General features: G+C 35.8%; 2 protein-coding genes and 2 pseudogenes across 3 annotated transcripts; all 4 read right to left on the reverse strand.

Moving 5' to 3' along the window:
* Positions 1-729: 729 nt before the first annotated feature.
* On the reverse strand, positions 730-9779 carry LOC109098770 (B-cell receptor CD22-like). The gene is made up of 17 exons (XM_042739936.1): positions 9573-9779; positions 8488-8535; positions 7980-8387; positions 6940-7263; positions 6571-6828; positions 6179-6445; positions 5678-5941; positions 5295-5576; positions 4853-5122; positions 4297-4557; positions 2091-2178; positions 1838-1946; positions 1560-1690; positions 1427-1484; positions 1222-1313; positions 1033-1088; positions 730-871 (listed from the first exon to the last, which is right to left on the reverse strand). Exons 2-16 carry the CDS (start codon positions 8522-8524, stop codon positions 1043-1045), a joined length of 2895 nt encoding a protein of 964 aa, XP_042595870.1. The 5' UTR covers positions 8525-8535; positions 9573-9779; the 3' UTR covers positions 730-871; positions 1033-1042.
* A 1393-nt stretch (positions 9780-11172) lies between these two features.
* On the reverse strand, positions 11173-13143 carry LOC109099078 (annotated as a pseudogene).
* Positions 13144-14588: 1445 nt separating this feature from the next.
* On the reverse strand, positions 14589-18827 carry LOC109098982 (sialic acid-binding Ig-like lectin 14). 2 transcript variants are annotated; one of them, XM_042739938.1, is made up of 9 exons: positions 18243-18827; positions 18061-18134; positions 17565-17940; positions 16953-17243; positions 16466-16726; positions 16165-16248; positions 15670-15790; positions 15476-15530; positions 14589-15281 (listed from the first exon to the last, which is right to left on the reverse strand). In XM_042739938.1, exons 2-9 carry the CDS (start codon positions 18112-18114, stop codon positions 14919-14921), a joined length of 1605 nt encoding a protein of 534 aa, XP_042595872.1. In that variant the 5' UTR covers positions 18115-18134; positions 18243-18827; the 3' UTR covers positions 14589-14918. The 2 variants fall into 2 exon arrangements, with proteins under 2 accessions (XP_042595872.1, XP_018968086.1); XM_019112541.2 differs by having other exon boundaries at positions 15670-15796; positions 18243-18823.
* On the reverse strand, positions 18264-23196 carry LOC109098769 (annotated as a pseudogene).
* Between the last annotated feature and the right edge of the window lie 1370 nt (positions 23197-24566).

Genomic DNA, 24566 nt, shown 5'->3' on the forward strand with positions numbered 1-24566 from the left:
GTCATTTTAACAACTTTAAAAGCAATTTTATCAATATTTATTTATTTATTTATTTATTTATTTATTTATTTATTTTGCACACTCAGATTCCAGATTTTCAAATAGCTGTATCTTGGCCAAATATTGTCCTAAAGCTTATTTATTCAACTTTCAGATGATGTATAAATCTCAACTTCAAAAAAAAAAAAAAAAAAAAAAAAAAGACACTTATGCCTGGTTTTGTGGTCCAGGGTCACATATGTAAATTATGCTGATTGTTAAAAATCTCTCTACTACTTTTGTATATGACTATTAAATATGATTCAGTTATTTTATTGCCCAATTAAAGTTTCATCTTAAATTATCTTATTTGTGAACAATTATTTGCTTCTCATATTATAACAGACTTGTGGCATAACTTGAAATCACTGAGCCCAGGAGACTTTTTTGTTTTTAATTCACAGTTTTATGCAACCAGTCAAATACTCTCAGCTTGACTGTTCAGCAGTGGCAAATACAAAATGTTAAATGAAATTACAAAGCTATATTGTTGCATTTCACACAATGTAGTGAAATATATTTCACAGCATTTATAACTATAATACAGATAAAGGATATAATACTTAGTTTTAATACTTAAATTGGAAACTCCTTGTGTTTATGTTTTAATAGCTGAATATTCAGTTCCGTCCTCGTCATCAGAGCTTGAACTGTTAAGGCGGCTCTTCTGCTTATGTCTGGGTTCTTTAACAGCAGATTTGGCAGAACAAGACACAGTGGAGTAATTCACTTCATCTTCTTCACTGGTATCAGATTCCCAGTCCATATTTGTGAGTTTTGGCACACACGCAGAAGAAACATTTTCATAATCTGGATTTTCTGATTGGAAATTCTAGGAAGAGGATAAAATAATAAAACAAATGTTCTCTGAGTTGTAGCAGGACCAAAACAATATTCTTCCGCGAGTTGCATGCAGTTATATTTTTCAACTGCTAGAGGGCCACAAACTACACAGTGTAACTTTTAATATTCTGACATATTGTGAAGTCTTACCATTGTCTGCTTATTTTTTGACACCATAGCATAGACTGCTGATCCCTTCAGGTACTCTAAAATCAGTCATACATTTAAAAGCATCATTAGTGCATTTGTCATATATTTAAATAAGCATTGAATTTATTGATTTCATAAAGTTCTAACTTATGTTTAACTTCTGATTTTAATATTCCTTATGTGTGTTACCTTTTTTCTGGCTCATTTTTCCCCTTGAAATCAAGAGTGGCATAGTTTAGGGTGTCATTGTCCATATTTCCATTTTTTTGTTGTTTTGGGGACTTTAACAAAAAAAAAAAAAAAAAAAAAAAAAAGAAGAAAAAAAAGACAACTTGCTTAGCATAAAAATTGTCTGTGATACTGACATTTCAAGAAAAGAACAATGTTCTCTCACCTGTTTCATTTGTGGCAGTTTAATAGCAGCATACACTGTGTGGATATTAGATTTCGGCCTTAAGAGAAAAAAAAAAGAATGAATTAATTTCATTACAAATAGTGGATGTCTCCATCAGTTCTGCTGCTATTACCTTGGATTAGGGTCCTGTGTTCGAGTAGGATCTTGGGAATTGGATGTCGGACGTGACTGATTAACTCTTCCATAGCCTGAATCAGTAATGCCCGCCACTGACAGATTCTCATGGGTATTATTATGTGATCCCTAAGTATTTAAATATTTCAAACAAAACAGAATTGAACTCTTATTAAGCCAACAGATATAATTCATTGTTTAAAAAAATGCATATTAAGATTATTTCAATATTACACTGTAAGTAGCCCAGTTCTGAAACAACATAATTAAAATAACCAATAATAGTAAGTTTGTCACTGTAGAAGAGCGTGACAGGAATACAGGAAAAAAGCACAAAGGATTATCTGCTCCACTTTGCTGATCTGATCTTGCCTTGATGATAGTCCTGTAAAATAACAAGAGCAATAATTGGAATAACTGACAACCTCAAAATCAACACCTAATAGGATTACTAATATGCACATAAATGATACAAGCTTATTTAATAACATTCTTAACTTAACATCTATAAAAAGAAAGAGGAATTCACCTGCGTATCAGAAAGATGGCCACAACAATAAGAATCAACAGGAGAATGATGGGTAAGATGATCTGGTAGAACACCGTAAGAGAGTTATCTAAATTAAGAGAGGTTTGGAGAGAGAACAACACATTGTTTTTAAAACAACCCTGCATGACTTAATCTAACCCAAATTTATGAATTAACCCCATTAAACCCACTTAAAGAACTACAAAATGCTAAAGAATATGGCTTTAATTTACAATGTGCAGTTTAACTATTTTTTTAAATAAAAAAAACGGGCAGTATGAAATATAGGCAGCTAGTGGTTAATATATTACACTAAATTAAAAATATTACAAAAAGGTGTTTCTTCTTCCCCCTCCTCCTAAGACTTGACGCTTATGCCGGTTGCCAGATGAGGACGTACAACAGTAACAAGCCCTGCACTGTAATTTGATGAGTTGATTTATCAGAGTTTTAACATGTCTCTCATCATACAGTACAGCTTTTTAGATGGATGACGAGGCATATTAGGTCGGGTAGAATCTCTGACCCAGTTTGTTTTTTGGCTTTCATGGCCACCATATGCTTGCAACCCGGAGTGCTTAATTGGCAGGGGGGCGGAAACGCACATTTCAAAGTAGAATAACTGGCTGTAGCATTGTTTTTAGAGAAACAAGTATGTGAACTTAGCATGTTTCTTAAATATCTTTAAAAATAATGGTATTTTTGTGCTTTCATAAAGGTTTCATTAAGGTTTCACAGAATGATATGCAGAAAATAATCCCACGCCCTAAAAGATATCATTAAAGGGGTCATATGATGCTTTTTTTAAAGATCATTATCTTGTGTATTTGGTGTAACAGAATATGTTGACATGCTATAATGTTCAAAAAACACACTATTTTTCAAATACTGTACATTAGTATTACAGTTAATACAGGCCACAGCTTTTTTAGGGGAAGTCGTGGCCAAATGGTTAGCCAGATTCACTTCTAACCCTTGTGGGTTTGAGTCTCGGGCTGGCAATACCACGACTGAGGTGCCCTTGAGCAAGGCACCGAACCCCCAACTGCTCCCCCGGTGCCGCAGCATAAATGGCTGCCCACTGCTCCGGGAGTGTGTTCACTGCTTTGGATGGGTTAAATGCAGAGGACGAATTCTGAGTATGGGTACCATACTTGGCTGTAGGTCACATCACTTTCACTTTTTTAATTGTAGTTCCTCTATGCCCTGCCTCTCTCAAACGAGTAGTTTTCTACAAAGTCCCGCCTTCCGACAAGCAAAGTCTGCTCTGATTGGCCTACTGACCCAGTGCATTGTGATTGGCCGAACATCGCAAGCACTCATCAGAAATGTAATGCCCCTTTTAAATAATCGCAAGCTACATCTTTCAAAATAAATGTAAAGACAACTAAAAATTTCCACACTTTCTCTCTCAGTTCAAGCCCGAAAGAGGAACAGAGTTGAAGCTTGATGTGTTTGCAGTACACAAGCCACAAATGATTAAGACAGCTGACTCTGTGATGTGACCCGGTCTCTCTCTCTCAAACATACACACACACAACGCGCAAAACTCTGCATTTGAACAGTCAATAGCAAATACTTAAACTAATAACAAAACATACTTACAGTAGATTATCATAGCAAAGTCTATATTACCTCATCTCCTGGGTTCACGAAACGGTCGTCCATAAAATGCGTTGCTGGTCTGTTTTAAGTAATCTTATAACATTCCTAAATGCATCTACTTTCAGAAGGCCAAAATAAAGTGCTTTTGCTTTCAACTAGATACACACAGCATCTCTCTGACATGGTTGCTTCAACACTAACTGCGGTTACTGAAACCACGCCTTCTTTCTTTGCATGAACATTTGGCCGGCATTACGCAAATATTTCCACATAGTGACGTATACATGTAGGGGCGTGTTTGAATGAGCCATTTTAGGGGGGCGTGGCAGAGTCTTTGATAAAGAATATCTCTTTGAATATCAGGGATCTTATCTATGCACAATCAGCTTGTAACACTCCAAAGAGAAAAGAAAACTTGAAAGCAAATCATATGACCCCTTAAAAATGTTTGGTAAATAAATTGCTTGGTCATCATGGTAACGACAAAGAGGAAGTTGTAGAAAGAGGGCCATATCTACAGTCTTGCGGAAGAAGTTCTAGAATAACTATGCAGATAATCTTTTAAAAATGTGTTATTTTTTATGCGTTATTTCATACTCACTGCCGGTAAATAACATGATGTTTTTGGATCGTGATTCTCCGATAGCATTGGCTGCTGTACAGTAATACATTCCTGGGTTCTGAGGCTGAACAGTGAAGTTCTGATGTTCTGACAGTGCGGTCTTGTTGTCCTCCTCTCTGTACCAATTGTAGACTGTGGCAGGAGGATAAGCATCTGCACTGCAGGTCATATAGACTGGAAACTCCCAATTCCACTGAGTTAAAGTTGTCACGTTATGGACAATTTTTATATTTGGAGCGTCTAGTCAAACGGATGTGAATATTCATAACATTAGGGAGATGGAAAGCATTAATTATGAGATTTATTGTTATATTGTAATTGAAGGTCATGGCCGACAACAAATTTGAACTGTGTAATATTAACCAATCTATCTAATATTAACAAAGTCATTCATTAGACTTAAACTAATCAGAAACATATGACAATCTTAAATCTGTCAGAAAAGTCCAATTCCAAAAAAAATTAATAAATGAAGAAGCATTTTTGCTTCTAAAATCTGAAGTGTGTCAAATAACTAGTAGAAAAGAGTACTCACATTTCACCTTGATCTCTACACAAGGGGATTCTGTTTTTCCAATGGAATTACGAGCAATACAGGCATACTGACCAGAGTCAGAGATTTCCAGAGAAAGAAAGCGTAGTCTCTGTTCATGTTTCTGTTCAAAATTATTTAACTGTCCATTGAAGCATTTCTTCCACTCATATGAGGATGGAGCAGGATTGGCGCGAGCCTCACATGTAAGGGTCAGCTCATTCCCAAATGTTTGTTCTCCTTTAATTCTTGCAGTCACATTTTTGGGTGCATCTATATACAAATGATATATAAGACGATGAAATGAAATTATTTAAATGAAGTAATGCTCCAACTCCTAATAATCAGTTTGGTCACTTTCAAGTAAAATTGAAGCTTCTCATGTCCCTCAAAAGTCCTTTTCAAACATCTTTTTAAATAAATAAAAAATGTGATTATTACTTACGCAACACATTTAGCTCTTTTTTAACATCATATTTTCCCTCTTGATTTTCTGCTCTGCATGTGTACATTCCTGCATCTGACTCAGTGACATTCAAGTAGACAGTCAGCATGTCTGCAGATGCAGTGATGTTTCTTCGATTGTCCTGAATATATCTCAGACCACCGAGAGGTCCTGTCACTGTGAAGTGTGATTCAGGAAAGCTTTGAACCGTGCAGATAATGGAGATCACGTCAAACTCTCTCACTTCCCTCTTCATGGTCAAACTGAGATTAGATGGGGGGTCTGCAGAGTTCGAAAGAAAAAGTGACAAAATGATTTGACTATTTGTGAAATATTTGACTTTGATTAGTTATGATATGGATTTTAGAGTAAAACAGACTTACAAAGCACATTAATTTGAGTGGTGTTTGATCCTGTGCCAATAGCGTTGGTAACATCACATGTGTACAGTCCTGCATGTTGAATGGTCACTTTCTCAATGTTTAACTGTGTAGTTTCCATTGATAATGGGACAGAAGACAGTCCAGGTGTGTGCTTCCATTTGTAAGTGTGTGGCTGAGGGTCAGCGTCAGCTGAGCATGTCAAAGTCAGTGGAGTGCCCACTTTTACAGAGGTTGTGCCCTCTATTTTAATGCTTCTTGGTGAATCTGTGAGAAACAAGAAAAGTCTAAATTTAGAAGAGTACTGTCACACCTAGTATAATATAACCAAATATTCTTGCAGATTTGGGTAGAAATATGTAATTGTAACTAATTTATGTGAAGGGACTTAGCTTCTAACATGGTTTTTGATACGAAAAATTTACATCATTTTGCTAGTTTGCTAGTTTGTAGATTGATTTTATATTTAACAGAAGCATGTTAAATGAAAAGAGCAATACTTACACTTTACAGATACTGTAATTGTATTTGACTCCGCTGTTTCAATACCATTATTGACCTTGCAATGGTAAGATCCTGTATCATCTGCTGTCACTTTAATGATGGTTAATGTCTCGCTGGTTTGTTGTAGCACCTGGGAGTTTTTGTACCATGTAAACTGCTTGACTGGTGGATTACTTTCCTTCACTAAACACTTAAGTGTCAGTTTGTCTCCCTCTTTAAGATCATTAATGCTGCCCTGAGGTTCCACTGTGACCACTTTTGGACCATCTGAAGACACAGGAAATGCACAATTACAAGAAATAATTATTAGAATAATGTTTAAAAATGATTTGAGCAGATGAATCATTCTGGTTGGTTTTCCATCATCTGTTTACATAAAATATAAAACTCACATTTCACATTGATTACAATGATATTTGATTCGTTTGAGCCATGCTTGTTTTTAGCTTCACAGTAATATTCTCCACTGTCTTCTGGTTTCACATTAGTTAGTTTAAAGTCAGACATTTGTTGAGACTTTTCTATGTTCTCCTTTTTGAACCATGAGAAGCTGACATCAGGGCGACCTCTGCTGGTGCAGGAGAGAGTGACAGAATCTCCCTCCTTTACATCCTCAGAGCTCACTGTTGCTTTTGTCTCTTGAGGTGCATCTAGAGAAGAAAAGAGATGAAGTGGGCAGCTGGAGTGAATAATGCTCAGTCAGTGTCTGTGTACACTAAATATATAGTATTTGTTCATAAACACATGCTATACACACTCACGTTCCACAAACAGTGTGATATTCCTGATCTGGCAGCTGTCCTCACTCTTCGCTGGACGACAAGACAGAATCCTGTTGTCATCCTTCCATGTCACTTTGAGCTTCAATTTGGTGACCTTTCTGCCTTCTTTTCCCTCTTCAGTCTCTATAATCATATCAGTCGACAAGGAGGACGTCCATTCTTGCTTTTGTCCTGATGTGTGGACGAGCCACTCAGGATGAAAATCACAGGAACCAAATGTGGAACAGCGAACAGTGAATTCTTCTGACTCATTGAGTGGATTCTTCAGCTCTGATGTTTCAATGTGCACCTTACAAGGATTGTCTGAAAAGAATATGGAGCGAGAACAGGTGATCCAGAACCTTTACATTTTCTCCAGCAAAGAAATATATTAAAATCTTGCAATTTCAAGCTCTGAGAAAAAAGTCAGAATTGTGAGATATAAACTCACAGTTCTGAGAAGAAAAGCACAGTTTCTGATGAATAAACTTGTAAATGTTGTAACTGTGAGATAAGGCCAGAATTGTGAGTTAAAAGCCACAATTGTTTATTTCCTGTTATTCTGTGACAAAATTTGACTTTTTTCACACTATTGCAAGTTTACATCACATAATTCAGACTTTTCTTCTCAGAATTGCAAGTTTGTATCTTGTAATTCTGAGTGTATATCTTGCAACTCAGAATTGTAAGAAAAAATACATTTTTCTAAGTAAAAAAAAAAAAAAAAAGTTCCAAAAGTGACAAAAATCAAGGACTTTTGCATAATATTCTTCTGAATATTCTCACAGATGATCACTCTGTCGTAGTTTTATTTGTGTGATTAAAATACATGTTTATTCATATTTGGAGAATAATAAAGGCTAAAAGCCAATAAAATAAATAATTAAATAAAAACAGCAGCATGAACTTTCTGAAAAAACATGTATTTCATGTTCCACAGATGAAAGAAATACAGATAGACATGAGGGTGAATTAATGATGACAGATTTTTTTATAAGAAAACAGCCTTTATGAATCCCATTCAATAATTTTTTGCTCACCTTTAACTTTGAGAGACAGAGCTTTACTCATGAACCTTTTGTCTGATCCAATAAATCTAAATGTGTAGTTCCCACTGTCTGTCTTTTGCAGATCGGTGATTCTTAAATCACATTTTATCCAGTATTTTTGGTTTTCTTGTGGTGTTGCATCAGTGATGTATTCCACTCTGCCGGAGTAATCCAGAGACTGCGGACGTTTGTCTGTGTTACTGTATACAATAGTCCCATTAAACATCATGTCTTTGAGATAAATTGGATCTTTAAACCACAGCAGTGTATATGTTTTGTCATTCGGCTTTTTATAAGAACAGGGGATAATCACAGATGACCCTTCATAAGTAGTTTCTGTTTTTTCAGGTACAGTTATAAGGACTTCATCTGAACTGATGCAGGAGCCCACAAGAAGAGCTGCAAGAAAAAACAACACCAGAGATATTTTATGTATACCAATAAATTAGCACAATCATTTACAAAAATAAGCATTCAGTATATAATAGACAATACACACCAAATAAAAGTAGACGAATCTCTTCAGGAAGCATCATTCGGTCTGCTGCTAATGAAATAAATACAGTTATATTATTCATTTGAGTTCCAGTTTCTTCAGAACAAGCCCTAACAGCACTTTTGGTGTTTGTCGTTGTGTGTGGGTGAAATTTTTTATTTTTGTAGTCACAGATGGTAGTCTGTTAGTCTGTTTCTCCTTCCTTTTTTTGTTCATCACTGCATGCCAAAAGTGTTATTTTGGCAACATGCAATTTGGTAATTACTTACAATTGTTTTTCTGTGTGTGTGTGTGTGTGTGTGTGTGTGTGTGTGTGTGTGTGTGTGTGTGTGTGTGTGTGTGTGTGTGTGTGTGTGTGTGTGTGTGTGTGTGTTTGTGTGTGTGTGTGTGTGTGTGTGTGTGTGTGTGTGTGTGTGTGTGTTTATTTTTTTTTTTATTTGTTACAGAATTTTATTCAACCTGCAATTACAATAGTGAACAAATCAAGCCTTCTGCACCATCATTCCAGCCGAGAAACAACAAGAGAACTTCACCCAAGTTTTTTTTCTAACTTGTCATATTTGCATAGTTAAACTTACAGACATTAAAGAAATAGGCAAAAATCACACATTCTTTGTAGAGATAAAGAGATATGTTAATACTGTCATCTAAGTGTGAAGCTCACTTCCTGTGGCAGTGGTTAGTTCAGAAAATAAAACCCCCTTTAATGGAGGTGTCTAACATGCTGCTATAAGCAGACTAATGGTGCAGCAGGAAAAAGTAAACATGAATCTCTCAGGATGTTCAGGATGTGTTTATGACCATGCATAAGAGAATATACTGTAATCTAACAATTTACTGAATGACCAAACCACACTGAACCTAGGCCTACATATTATTTCTAAGATGATTTCTACTTTTAAGGAAATGGAAAGAACACTGTATTTTTTAAATAATTAATTAATGGTCAGACACCAATAAATAGTCCAGCATCAGAAAGCTCCTTAAAAAGCTTCAAGAGTTCATCGTCATAGCACACAACAAGAGAGACCTTAAAAAAAATGATTAAAACATATTTAAACACCAGTGAAGAGATGAAATCATCCCACCTTTTCCGTGCAGAAATTGTGGACTTACAGGAGTGCAAAGGTGAATTAATAGCCAATGGTGCAGAACAGGCAAGTGCTAAAGCTTATACGCAAAGCAGAATAGTTGAAGAAGAATGCTACACTCAGAGGTGGTGTCTACAACTATACGGAGTTCCAGAGACAGAAACCAAAAATGTTGATGTCAAAGTGAAGGAAACCTGCTAAGGAGTGGTGTCTGAACTTGTGGAAAAAAATTATTGAGGTGGAGGATGTACTGTAGCTCACAGATTAGGCAAGCCAGTGTCCTGTCCAGTGAGACCCATTATCATTTTATTTGTTTATGTTGGGTGAGAGTGCAAAAACAAAGATTTCCTAAAAGAACACAAACAACACTTTGGAGAAGATCTGACAGTTGGTTCTGAATATCTTCTTGGAGAGATACCACCAAGAATGAACAGGGATTCTATTCTAGTGATCTTATACATCCATATTGACTGCTGTTGTTATTTACCATAAAGTCATTAGCCTTAAAGTTAAATTATCTGGGGATATGGAAGCTGAATAATTCTATGTTGAAATTTTATGATATGAAATCCATCATAGAAAGATCGGTAGCACTTTATTTTACAGTCCTTTTCCCCATGTACATACTATGTACTTATTAGAATAACTAGGTACCAACCCTGAACCTAACTCTAAACCTAATCATGTAGTTTCTTAGGTAAGTACATATAAGCACACATACTGTAAAATAAAGTGCAACTGAAAGATCCATATCTTTGCAATTAGGATATCTGCTAATTAGAATAAAGAAATTATATTCTTGGATATATTCTTGCATAGTATTGGTTCACTATCCTAATGGAAAAAAGCTGCCAAAGTGAAACAATTATAAGTACAACCACGAGGGGTCACGCCTATTTCTATTTTTATCAGTAGTAACCACAAGTGCAGAACACAGAATCAGTGTAGAATGACAGTACATGAAACAGGTCCCAATAATGTGCAGTACATCGATTGTTGCTCTATTCCATGCAGATTAGATTCAAATCAGTATTGTGATGATAAATCTCGGAAAATTCTTGCTAGAACTAATGTGACCTTAATTCTCGCCTTTTTGTACAGTCAGTAGTTAGTTTGTGGTTAAACCGAAGGGAAGAAACACATACAGATGTATTGTAGCTTGTGTCTTTGTATTTCCTGTATGCTTACTGTAATTCACATGTACAGGTTTGGTGTTGTGTTGTTACACACTAAACTGAACTGTTGACTATGTAAAAAGCAGTGCAGTATGCGAAGGAAATGAAAGGCTAAATTAAATCCATGGGTTCATGACCATGTAAGACACTGAAAGAGAGCAAGAAAAGGAAACAGAACTGATCTTTAATTGTTTTTTGTTTTGTTTTTTAAATAGCAGAAGTGTACCATTGCCCTTAAAATAAGTCTAAACAACATTCTCATGCAAATCAACTCTATACAGACCTTTTTATGCACATACCAGCAAACGTGTCAACTTTTGGCAATAATAGACATTTTGAATCGAAAATATGTTATTTGTGTAAATCTGATGAGAGATTTATATTGCACGTTACAATAGTATTATTACTATTTATTATATTTTTAATTACTTTAAAATAAAAAAGAGGGGACATTAATTTGCATCCCTGATGAGCATTTATGATATACCATTAAAAATGAACTGCACTGAAATCTAATTTTAAAAGGATATTAATCAACTGAATAATGAGTGTTATTGAGTGTTTAAATGGTATAGCTATAGCCCATTTAAGGTATCAGTCCAAATGGTTTGTAAAGATCACGATGTAAGTTTGTGTAATGAGTACTGCTCAATCTACTGTCCCTCTCCTGTTACCGTAGCAACCACCTTCTCTGCATCAGCACCCATATCGTCAATAGCAGGGTTGAGTGTCTGCAGCATAATAGTGAAAGATCGGCTGGCGGATCTGGCATGTTTCGGCATGGCGAGTTCCACAAGTCTGGTGGTTGCAGTGCTGCTGTCTTTCTCGGCTTCCGTGAGTCGTCTTTTAACTTCACTTTTGCTGACCTCCACAGGCCTTCAGCCTGGCTGGGTCAAAGACCTTGGTCAGAATCTGTACGCCCACAGTAGCGTCTACCACGGAGGCCACCAAAGGTACGGGAATGGCAGAAACGCCACTGGATAATAAGGCGGCAGCCAACACCAGTGCCTTGAAGGCAACTTTCTTCTGAGTGACCAAGGAGTTGGAGAATGTAGGAAGTGCTAGAAGAAGAGCATGCACTCTGATCTCTGGAAGGTCACCTCGCATGACTTCTAAAAACTTCAGAAACTCCAGCTTCTCCAAAGCTGAAGGTTGTACCAGAAACACCTTCTGCCTTGAGCACTTCTAAGCTTGCTGTCTTCTTCACCTCCAGTGTTTTCTCTGTATCCTTCATGGATGATAGTAAGACGAAGTAAACTGTTTCTTTCTGCAGCAATCTTTTTTCCCTCCACAATGCCACACTGTTAACACTAGGTTTCTCTGTAAATGAGATAATGATGGAGTTAATTTTGAATCGCTCTATATAATCCTCAGCCTCAAAAGTTGTGTCACTAGAGATTGACGCCAGATCCCAGAGGCAAAAGTCAGGAAGCTTTGGGTTGGGGAATACTGCTAGTTCCTCTGGGGCAGCAGATGATGGAGAGTGGGCGGCTCCTTCATCTTCTTGGCTCAGACCTCGAAGGGAGTTGATGAAAGTCTCTTTTTCTGCATTTCTGTCCCCAATGATTGCAATGTTGATTCTGCTGATCAGCATGTACTCCAATGCATCTATTATATCTGAAATGTTGCTTTTCTCTATGGATTCAAGCTTTAGAGTTTCCAGCAGGTTAAGACTCCTCAACACATCAGTCATGTCTGGTAGGTGATAACTAATCTACAAATATGTACAAAGACACATCTTTTGCAGTGTTTGCAAGCAGTTTTGGGGCCTGTAAGAATTTATACTTTTATTCAGCAAAGATGCATCAAAAGTGACAGTAAAGATGTTTATAATGTTACAAAAGTTAAAATTTCTAGATAAATGCTGTTCTTTTGAACTTTATATTCATCAAAAATTATGAAGACAAACGATTTGTCAAGATCGTCAGCTGGAGTACCCATGAACTCCATTTCCCATAATCCCATGCCTAGGGCTAATCACCGCCAGGTGTTCCCCATTACCACTCCCCTATATGTACTGAGTTTGAACTCTGAGTTATTGCGAAGTCTTTTTTTTTTTTTTTTTTTTTTTAGCCCAGTCTGACATTTCCGAGCGTTCTCCTTGTGTTTGTTCCTGCCGTGTCTTATCTTAGATTGTTTATCCTGCCTGTGATTCTCTGCCGCCTGCCCCGACCTCTGCCTGGTATTGTTTCTGATTCTGGATATCCTTTGACATACTTGACACAGTTCTCTGATTACTGCCTGTCTGACCATTCTCTAAATAAATATACTGCAAATGGATCCAAACGTCTCTGACTCTGCATCACAACATTTATCACCGTTTTCAACATTGATCATAACAAGAAATGGTTCTTGAGTAGCAAATCAGCCATATTAGAATCATTTCTGAAGGATCGTGTGATGGACACTGCTGAAAACTCAGCATTGCATTAAATAAATTACATTTTCAAATAGAAAATAGTTAATTTTAATTGTAATAATATTTCACTGTTTTGCTATCAAAACAGTTTATTTGATCAAATAAATATTAGAGACATAAAATATTTTTTTCAAACCCATAACTTTGAAATGGTACTGTAATTTTTTTTTTTTAAAGAATGAATAAAGTATCAATTTTTTTTGTTTTTTTAAATTCTATTACAAATCATAAAACATCACAATTTTTATTATGTAAATAATAAAATATGAATTATAAAAATATTTTACTATTTTATTTGATGCATTTTCACATTTTAAAACTTTACAATTTGAAGTAAATGTAATTTATTTGCTGATAAATATAAAAACTAACTATACAAATAGAGCAGTGTTTATCCACGGTCATAACAGTTGCATGTATTCCATATTGGGCAGTCAAAGGCATTTTAGTTTAGAGTTTAGAGCAAATATATTCTGAATTTCAAAACTGGCATGCAAAGCATAACACTACTAGCTAACTGAAGATGAGAATAAGTAACTTACTTACACATTTCTTTTTATAAATAGTAACAATGAATCTTACTGTGAGTAGATAAAATAAGAACTTTGATGTGGTTTTCACTACATCCATCCTATCACGCACCTTCTTTCAGATCATACAGGATAACAACCAGTGTGGTGGACCACAGAAAAATGGTGGAAAATATCAAACCACACCATACAACCGAGATACGGACACTCTCACAGGCTATTTAAGGATTCCCTGTAGTGTGTGGAACATTCTAATTCTGTTATCTAATACCTAATCCTGCTCATACACAATGAGCAGGTGATTTATAAATCCTGAGGAAAAAGCTTGTATCAAAACATACACACCTTTTAGACAAACCTAAAGTATTTGATTTACTTTTCAGTGTTAGACCAACAGTATTCCTTTAAATAGAGTAAGTCTGAACATGTTTGCACAATGTTGTTGATCTGTTAAAAGTTTGTAGGTTCCCAGCATGCATTGCAACATGTGTAAATTATACATTTACTGTTTTAGGCCTGTTATTTTTTTTGCTGTTTGCTGACTTTATTCATGCTGGTGTTGCTTCACAGTAAGTTATTTGCTGTGCGACACTGCTAATATTTTTCACCATTATTCAGGTTTTGTGGATTAAACATTATGGCCTGTGAAACTCTGTGAAATTATTGCAACACTTATCTTTACTTTTGCAAGCTGTCAGTTGCAAAAACCACAGATGTCATTTTAGGCCAAGTGTCGTTTAAAGAAGTTTCAGAAATTATCCTTGATTGCCAAATCACCAAAGCCCTATATGCTGACAAATAACAACTCTGTATAACAATAAACAATTTAAATGCTGAATTATTTATGAATCTGACACTTTTGTACCAATAAAAGCAATGAAGCTGAAGGTAACTATCAGAAACTTTATTTAATTTACTCAAATTAATTTGCAACAGTTTTAGAAAGCTCAGAAACATCCTTAAATTCATATAATACAGAAAAAAAAATAATAATAATAACTTGAAAAAATGGGACATAAATGTTTCCACACAATTAAAAAATACATATATATATACAGATGTTGGAGTATAATCTATTGAAATTTCATACGTTGCAATAACCAACTATTAATGCTAAACACATTAAAGCTCAAAAATAATACATTCTATACTTCTTAAGCATCTGAACTTAATATATAAAAATGATCTTACAGATTGTAACATTGTTGGGTGTAGTTCCTTAAAATTTCAGCTCCTGTGAGTTAGAATAAAGTTCCTCCTCTCCCTCCATCTGGTCTTGTGTTTCAATCTGGTCATCTCCATCCCGAAGGACTGCCCTTTCCTTTTCATCTCTTCTCTTATCCCTCTTGATCTCAGCGTAGTCTGTGCTAGTAGGTTCCTTCTCTTCCTCCTCAGGCGCTCTGTTCTTTAAAAGGGAGTAATCGATGCTGGCATAGTCAGTTTCTTTTGCATCCATCCCAATTGCTTCGTTCTCCTCTGCTCCGTCTGTAGGTCCAGCCGTGTTTGGGTTCCCACCATTAAGCTGTCCATGAAGAGGTGTTTCCTCATTGGTTCCAGTCTGAGCAGCATCTGTCGGCACCATCTGATACATAAAAAACATACCTTTATTCTTTTGACCTTCATTTATGGCAGGGAAGTCATTAGAAGATTCTGTCAAAACCAGTGCAAACGGTTTTGACAGAACCGTCAAAACTTTACATAATGTAAATTCTTAACATATTGGTTCTTCTGTTCATGTTCATGGATATTGGTTCATGTATATTGGTTCTGTCTTACCTCTAAATTGACTTCAGTGTCCGGATTTGCAGTTGGCACTTTGTGTTTTTTGCCTCTGTTAAGAAAATAGTTTCAGCTGATGAGACTTGAGACATGAAGCAGACATATAAACGCTATAAAATATTTGGACAAATGTGGTTTGATGAACTTTCAGGCACCTTTTAGGAGAAGAAGGAAGTAAATGAAAGGCCTACCTGTGGCAAGACACCAAACAACACAAAACCACTGAGAAGATGAGCGCCGAACACAACATTCCCGCCACGAATGTGAGTATTTTTGAGGTGTCCCAATTCTTCAAGAAATCTTCTATTATACCTTGAACTTACACAGAATTGTTAGTAATATCTATAAAAGTATATGAAGAAAATACCTATTGTTCAGAGTTGGGAGTATTAGATTTGGCCAAGTAGGACAGGTTCCTGGAATCTTCTGTTTGTTCTAGAACAACGTTTAACCTAATATCTAACCAGAAATTGCCTCTAAAATCAGAGAAAAAATATAGTTTAATAAGAATTTTGTTCAGTCCTCAATCCCAGCCCTAATCCTAAACTTAACCATCACCCTAAATCTGACTGGTTGAGAGCAGTGTTGTTCTCACAAGAAAACTGTCCTAAATGGCTAAATCATTTTTTTTTTTTTTTTTTTTTTTTTTTTTGCAGATTCTGCAGTATGTAAATGCTCAGTATTACCTGTAGTATTTCTGGTGTCATTCGGTGCGGTGTTATTACTTCCAGGACTGAAGGACTCCTTCACTTTCGATTTATTTGTATCACCTGGTATATGATGAATTTGATTTTATAATTAGTAAAGACATATTTTGACTTTAGGGATGTCTTCTGTATACACACAGTGAACTTCTCTTGATGTTTGAAGGATCTACGTGCCACAGTTCAGTATTTCAACAGTTGTTGACACATTTTCATTTCATAATTTGTGATGTTGTAAGATTGTGACATTGTTAGGTTATCAATGGAATCTGGTTGTACTTACTAATGATACTGATAGTGAAGGATGCATTCAGTGTCTTGTTCCTATATGTCCTTGTACAGCCGTAAACCCCAGCATGCTCCTTTCTCACATTGGTTATCATTAAAGATCCAGCAAAGGTTTGGTTCATGAATGTTTCTGTGGTTCCACTGAAACTCCATACAGGATCAGATGATGGTGGGTGACTCTCAACAGTGCAGTTCAGGCTGAGAGTGTCACCTTCCATCACTTTGCTATTACCCAGAATTCGAAGAGTCTTTACATCTGAAAATGAGAAACTGCATTAGTTTTGACAGCACATTCACTTGGATGTTCTACTTCTACTTTCTGATCATCACAGAACATCCAAACAGTAGAAGATGAAAGAAGCTTGCTCTCAACAGTAATAGATGTGCTCTTCTGAACTGAACATTTTGTTATATTTCTGATTTTTTTAAAGTAATGGTCTAGGGTCAGTTGTAGTAGTTAAAATGAAGACTTGTAAACTCACACTTGACTTTGAGGGTCCTTCTTGTACTGATGTTTTTGTTTCCGTAGCTCACGCCACAACCTACAGTGCCATTGTGCAGGTCAGAGCTTGGAGTTAAGGTCAAAGTTGAGAGGTAAAGGTTTTCGGAGGTGTTCAGAGTGATGTTGTCCTTTAGATAAATGATGTTTCCCCCTATTTTCTTGATCCACCATGTTATTACAGGAGGAGCTCCAGGACAAGGAAAAGGAGCTGAACATGTCAGATTGGTCTCCTCTCCTTCACTGAGATCTGGATTGTTCATTTTAGGTTTGTCTGCAAATAGATGTACTCAAGAAGTTAGACATTGCCGACATTTACCACAGTCTAAATTTTTGAGTCATTCTTTGAGTATATATTCAGATCATACAATGAAATGCATATTGTAGCAGTGTACTCGCAGCAGTGTGGTTAACACAACTATATGCTGAATTTTCTTTATTTAAGAAATTATGTCCAGCATAGTTCCTCTGCTGGAATTATGAAATCATTAAAACATCTGAAACAGAACATCCTTCTGAAACAATAAAGAACTGAAAGACAACTACAGGCAAAGACAGGACCGGTTTAACTTTGCCAAACAAAGGCAAGCATTACCTTGGATGATGATTTTGACACTAGAGTTATGTAAAGTTTCGCTTTGCTTCACAAATTTGAAATTATATTCTCTTTCATCTTCTTTTATTTCTTTGATGATGATGCTGCAGTTGTTTTTGGTATGATCAGGTTCAAGCCACTTAATCTGTTCTGTTTCAATTAGCTTTCTTCCTCCGATTTGTATCTCAATTACATTCTTACATTTAGTTGGATCTATACACTTATTGATCTGAACAGTTTTAGGTTGAGCTTTCTCTGGGTAAGTGAAGGTACATGAAATGAGAGCACATAATCCTGAAACCGCAGTAACTTCTGCTGGATTGAAGGAGATGTTCCAGTCTTTGTTTTTGCTGTTGCTTTTGTCATTGTTGTTTGCCTTGTATAAAACAAGTTGAACAGAGCATTTTGAATAGAATAATGTTTTTAAAAGCATAATTAACTGAAAAATGTAAGGTTAAATGTAAAACTTTTGAAAACCACAATATAAGATGTATACCTGTACACAACATATCAAAATAAAGAGGATTGTACAGCGTGAGATGATATGCATTTTAAATGTGTTCCACAAATCTGCACAGAAAAAAAACAACATTATACTTTAGCATTTAGCCTTTTTAAACAAACTACACATTGCCTATTATAGAACATATGGATGGCACTAAAGAGAGAGCTTCTTACCGTTTTCTCAAGTCAACCCCTTCACGATGTTCTCAGAAGCGTTAGTTTTTCAAACTGCAGAAGCAGCATACAAGTAACAATGTACAAAATGCACCCTTCCTCTTTTCATGTACTTCCTCTTTAAAATGCCTTCAAAAATGAGTTTGCACCAGCATGCGGCTGGGGGTTTTGTGTAATTTAAAAAGCAGTATAGTAAACAGGATAACAGTGGAACAGGATAGCAGGATAAAAGAAAGAAAGCATCTCTGGCCAGAAATGTAGACAGCATCAGAGAAGAAAAACATGTCTACTTTAAGACTTTTGATTTAAAAGAAGCAAAGGAACTGATTCACTTTTAAAGCCTTTCCATCTGGTATTAATATGCATTTCATGATCTGGTCACAAGTGGCCAGCTCTAATACAGGCTTGAATCGAGTACAAAGTGGTTTGTGAACAGATCACCACATTGCATTTGAGCTGGTCACAATACCCACACTTTGTAGTCTTTGCACTGATCTCTTGTCTACTTACATGACGTATTTCCTTTATTTGGTTCAAGTGGGTGTGAGGACCTCAAGTGCACAGAACTTCTGATTAACTAATGGGACACACAACATAGTGTTATATAAATGCAAGTAAAGTTTTTACTTAGCTTTAATTACACATTTTGTTTGTTTAATTCTTTGCACTTAAAATAATAATAATAATAATAATAATAATAATAATAATAATAATGTTTCTGCTCAGTAGTCCCTAAGACACAGTTTAATTGTGGTGCTTTTATTTCAGTGATAAAAAGCAGCTGCAAATGTTTTATAAAATACACACACTCATATCTGTACCAAAAACTGTTCAAGACTTTATTTTTTTTTTTACACAAATTATATGTAATACCTAATTAAATTAATTTACGCTGTAAAGTTTCTTCAAAATCTTCTGATTTCAGGGCACGTGTGGATTTAGTGTGCGTTGAGGGCACTGAACTTTGCCATTTTTCAGACCTGGGACAGTCTTGTGCACTTACTTCCTGTTACATGTACATGCTCTCAAGTTGCCATGACTAGTGTGGGTATTGTGACCACAGATATGTATATACATATCTATTATTGGGACAGGCCTTTTGTGGTGAAAACCACACGCCATAGCGACAGATGAGATGTTTTCCCAGTGAGCATGCCAGACTCATGATCTGAGACATCTTCTGGAAGCTTTGAAGACATAGCATCCTGACTTCTCTCAATTTTGAACGCAAAGTCATCTTACCCAGCTTGGCCGTTCATGTTGCAGTTGGAGTCGGGCGGTTTTGGTGGTTGAAGGTCTAGTCTCTCTGGCTGTGTGGTTATGCAGTTCTCGCCAACTTTGTAGACAAAGCAAACCCTGGCCAGATACCGCAGGATGCATTTCTTGGTCTAGGTTGTAATGGGTTTGGCCTCAGGGCCACAGTGATGTATGTTCATAATAAAGATGATGAGAGTAGTTGATGCAGTGATCATGGTCATCGTGGCTATGTAATACTTTCCTGTAAAACATAAGAGAAAGCTTAGAAACGTTTAGTGTCAATGATATTGCCAGTAAATGATTACATTAGACTGACAAGTTCAGAATAACAGATTATCAATTAATGTTAAATGCTATTATGTTTCATAACTGTTACATTAATGATCATTTATTCAACAAGAAAAATTATAATGCAAAATGATGAGATTATTTAAAAAAAAAAAAATAATAGTATGTCACAGCATCAAGTAAGTATTGCCGGTAAAAAAAACTGTCAGTCAGAATAGTTTAGCACAGAATTCTAATTAAAAACGTGTGAGAATTGAAGTTCATTCGTTTCCGGTGTTTACAAAATGAAACTGGTTCTGAAAAAGAATCTAGTGGTGTTAGAGGAGTTGCCGAAACTTAATGTGAAAGCTTCTCAGAAGTGTGCAGTAATTATAGTCAAGCTAAAAATAGTTAGCAATAGTAAGACCTACTAACAGAAAGTAAGAAACACAAAGCTACTTATAGGGGCAATAAATACTTAAATATGTATAAACTATGAGATGTAAAACTATGTCTAAAATTCCCAGGCTAAATTTTAAATAGCATATGCTCTCTGTTTATGTTACAGTATGTAGTTTATGCCTTTATATTAAACCTTTGTATTTATACAAATTTTACCATGTTACAGCAGTCATGATTCATCTATAAGGGGTACATTCTCTGAAGGAGGCATGATCTCAGCCAACAACAGCTGAAACACGGTGAGCGCCAGCATCTCTCCAGAGTCATCACACCGGGAAGGAGCAAGTAAAACGAGGCCCTTCTCTTCAGTTTCAGAGTGTATGTTACGTCCAGATAAGGGTCTGCACAGCAGCCGTACAGAATTATGTTTTTCTTGGCCGACATTCCCAGCACCTCCCATTCCACATTGTCGACCAAGTCTGTGAGATCTGCGCTCTCCATGGCGTTCAAAATGTCAAGCTGGTTGTAGGTTGCCGTTGTAGGTCCATGACCCGTAGGTCAGATGGCACTGCTGGGCGTCAAAGGGGAAGATCGAGACATCGACTTTACAGGAGCTTTTGGTGATGGCTGGAGCATCACATGATCTGGCCATCATGACGGATCATGACGTTGTTATCCATAGTGCTTGTGAAGTGATCATCAGGGGCGCTGGACTGGGGGTAAAACCAGTACTGATTACCAGGGCCCCAAAGGAAGAGAGGGCCTTTGAAAAGTCTGGAATATATTTTATTTTACCTGGATATTTTCATGGGGGCCCATCAAGACTACCTATGCATAGGGCCCGGGATCTTGTGCAACGCCCCTGGTGATCATTAGCGCTACAAGAGTAAGAATATTACAGTAATAGAGCAGTTTGGGTCATTTTACAGCGGGTAAAAAAAAAAGTCTACACTCTTCGTTGGAAAAGAGCTCCAGACTGATCATATTTTAGGGCAATCTTAGCCCTCTTCAAATCATTTCACAGATTTTCTTGATTGAATTTAATCTGTAATTTTGACTGGGCCATTCCTTTGACTTCAATTTGTGTTTGAGCTCATTATGCATACCTTCATCTACAGATTTTTTTAATGAAGGCCTGCAGTTTTTTTCCAGAGAACATCTATGTTAACTAATATGCTAACAATATTAATTTATTAGGGCCATAAAAACAAGAACAAATGTTTCTCATATGTTAAAAGCCTTTATTAAGTGTTGAGCTTGTGCCTCCATGTGGGGAAAAAAGGAAAAGCAAATAAAAAAAGACCATACCAATACCGACAAATACCAATCTGCCCTACTTGTTATATAGGACTATATCAGGTCTCCATACATAACTAGCAGGTACACGGATGGTATCAAGCCCGTCATAGTTATCCTTATTCCAGATGAGATACTTGTCAATCCACCCCCGCCGTATCCACAGATACGCCGTCAGAATCTGGTTACACTCATCCTGTAACAGAAGTGTACAAGTCTCAGTCATTTATATTACATGCCTTATAGAAAATAAAACGTTTTATGTGGTTCAATATACGAGAAAATAAATTTCCCCAAAGCTTTGGTTTGGCCAGTTTACAGAAAGATCTCATTTTAATGGCAGACTTCCTAAACAAAATTAAAATCTTCACATCATCACTTGATTTAATAAACTAGTTAGCTTCCTTAACTCAACAAAAATAAAGATCTGTTTTCTCTTTGAATATTTTAAAATGTAATATATTCCTGTGATGGTGAAGCTAAATTTTTTTATTCAGCAAGGATGTAAATTTATCAAATGTGACAGTAAATACATTTAGTCTGTCCTTTTTATCATTTAATTTATTATGCTTGTTCAGCACTTTCGGCAACTTTGGTTATATAAATGTGCTTTAAAAATAAATAAACTAAGCTAAACTAAACTCAACAAAAGGGCTACTATTTTTTTATTTACATTTATTTTTATTATTTATTTAAATTTAAATTTATTTTAATTGCAATATGTACAAGACAACATTTTTTTGTCAAATGCATTACTTTAGACATTATTTTTGAAATTATAATTGCTTTCCTTACTGAATAACTTATGACTTCATGATTCTTGCACATTTATCTGCATTGGTTATCCAACAGAATGACAACATTGTCTCTGCAGTGTCCTCATTTGAGCTCATTTCCTGGTAGGCTCTGGTTTTGTGCATTATCTGGTAGATTAGCATGTCAATGATTTGGGAGAGGGTGATCTGTAGTGTGACATTCAGGATGTCTTCTGTGTCCTCCAGTGGCCTCAGTGCACTTGTGTAGTTTCTTGTGTAGTTAATCTCACTGCACCCCCCAGCAAACTGGAAAATAAAGATCTGTTTTCTGTTTGAATATTTTAAAATATAATATATTCCTGTGATGGCGAAGCTTAATATTTTTATTCAGCAAGGATGTACATTTATCAAAAGTGAAATTAAATACATTTATAATTTTTATGAATTTTTCTATTTTAAAATAAATTCTGTACATTGGAACTTTCTTTTCATCAATCAGTCTATCAATCAATCAATCAATCAAATAAATTAATAAATAAATAAACAAGCAACAGCACAATTGTTTTCAATACAAATACTAATAAATGTTTCTTGAGCAGCAAATCTGCATATTCGAGTGATTTCTGAAGGATCATGCAATACTGAATACTTGAGTAATAATGCTGAAAATTCAGCTTTGACATCACAGGAATAAATTCTTTTTAATGTGTATTCAAATATAAAACTGTTCTTCTAGACTGTAATATTTTTTCACAATATTAATTATTTCTCTGTATTTTTTATAAAATAAATGCAGCCTTGATGAGCATAAGAGACATCTTTAAAGAACATTAAAAAATCTTAATGATCAATAGTTTGTATACAGTAATTAGTCTAAATGTGATGTGGTGAGTTTATTGAAAGTGCATTTTTTCATTTAACAGGTGATGACTAACAAATGGAGACATATTAAAAAGCAAAGGCAGGGCAAGATTCATCCTTAAGGTAAACCAAATCATAACCATCATTTTTTTTTATGTAGTTCTGTATTAATGGATAGCAATAGATGTGATGTGATGTGATGTGATGTGATGTGATGTGATGTGATGTGATGTGATGTGATGTGATGTGATGTGATGTGACATACAGCCAAGTATGGCGACCCATACTCAGAATTTCTTCTCTGTATTTAACCCATCCAAAGTACACACACCTCAGAGCCACCTGTCAATCAGAGCCACATGACAGCGCTTGTGTGACTGATAACAGATGTCCACATGACATATTGCTTAATCAGGAGGAATGGAGGGATGAGATTTCCTGCTAGTTTACTCATCTGAAGCTTTACAACACAAGAGACTGAGTATATCTACAAATAAGTAGTTGGTAAATTGTTATTGGCCAGAAGAAAAAAAAAAAAAGGTACAATTCATGAAACACACTGACACTTTGTGACAACATGCCCCAGTAGCACAGAACATGGTGTCTCATTATTCATGTTAGAACATGGTTAGACGGTTATAGTGCAGTGTGTGAGGGGGAAATTGTTATTTAAATAGTTAATGACAGCTTTATGAGAACCTTTTTAATGGACCTGTCACTTTATGCGTCCAGATGGCCAGTCCGCCCCTGCAGTGAGGGCCGGGCCTGAATAAAACCAGTAGCTCTCTGTCACGTACAGCAGGTTTAAATGAGGTGCTTTCAATCTTTGACCACAGAGCGGCAGTATTAGCACATAATTCCACTGTAGAAACTGTATGGCCACATTAGACTGAAGATGATCTCATTTTCATGTGATTATGTGAAAAGGAAGAATATGTGTTTTACATGATCAAATAAACTGATGTATTTGTAAATGGATTTGCAATTTGGCTGTATTTGGAAATTGAAAATCGTTAAAACATAATGAAAGCCAGCACAAGGTCCAAACAAAAACAAGAGTGTTGTTTTGTGTTTGCCAGAGGCCATAACACTGATTTCACTGTCAAATTCTCCGGCTTGGGGTCAGGATTTATGTGAATGAACGGCAGTGTTTGTCTGAGTATGAAACTGTAGCAGTCTCAAGCGAGTCTACTTCATTTTACTTTCAAATCACACAGAGGCAAATGCATCATCATGTAGCTGGTCTAATGTCTTACAGTAATATTTTTTTCTAGAGCGTGATAGTTTTCTTTCTTTCTTCTTATTTTATTTTATTTTTGTATTATTTTTTATTTGATTATTTTTTTTTACTTTATTTTATTTTATTTTTTTTATTTTTTTTTCTAAAAATTGACTCTGTTTCTGTAGTTCTGTTCTCGTCTCTCTCCAGACATACAACAAAACCAAGACTGCTGCAAACTGTGCCAGAAATAGCTGAGGATTTAGA

The sequence above is a fragment of the Cyprinus carpio genome, chromosome B15 (assembly GCF_018340385.1).
Source record: "Cyprinus carpio isolate SPL01 chromosome B15, ASM1834038v1, whole genome shotgun sequence".
In the NCBI taxonomy this organism is placed as follows: Eukaryota; Metazoa; Chordata; class Actinopteri; order Cypriniformes; family Cyprinidae; genus Cyprinus; species Cyprinus carpio.

What these genes read in the sequence shown, in the direction of transcription:
- LOC109098770 (XM_042739936.1), bottom strand. Translation starts at nt 8,524, where the DNA reads ATGATGCTTCCTGAAGAGATTCGTCTACTTTTATTTG. An exon ending in TATCACACTGTTTGTGGAAC is followed by an intron (nt 6,829 to 6,939) that starts GTGAGTGTGTAT and finishes TTTCTTCTCTAG; the next exon opens with ATGCACCTCAAGAGACAAAA. An exon ending in AATTACAGTATCTGTAAAGT is followed by an intron (nt 5,942 to 6,178) that starts GTAAGTATTGCT and finishes TGTTTCTCACAG; the next exon opens with ATTCACCAAGAAGCATTAAA.
- LOC109098982 (XM_019112541.2), bottom strand. Translation starts at nt 18,114, where the DNA reads ATGCATATCATCTCACGCTGTACAATCCTCTTTATTTTGATATGTTGT. An exon ending in TGTCAAAATCATCATCCAAG is followed by an intron (nt 17,244 to 17,564) that starts GTAATGCTTGCC and finishes ATCTATTTGCAG; the next exon opens with ACAAACCTAAAATGAACAAT. An exon ending in CTTCACTATCAGTATCATTA is followed by an intron (nt 16,249 to 16,465) that starts GTAAGTACAACC and finishes ATCATATACCAG; the next exon opens with GTGATACAAATAAATCGAAA.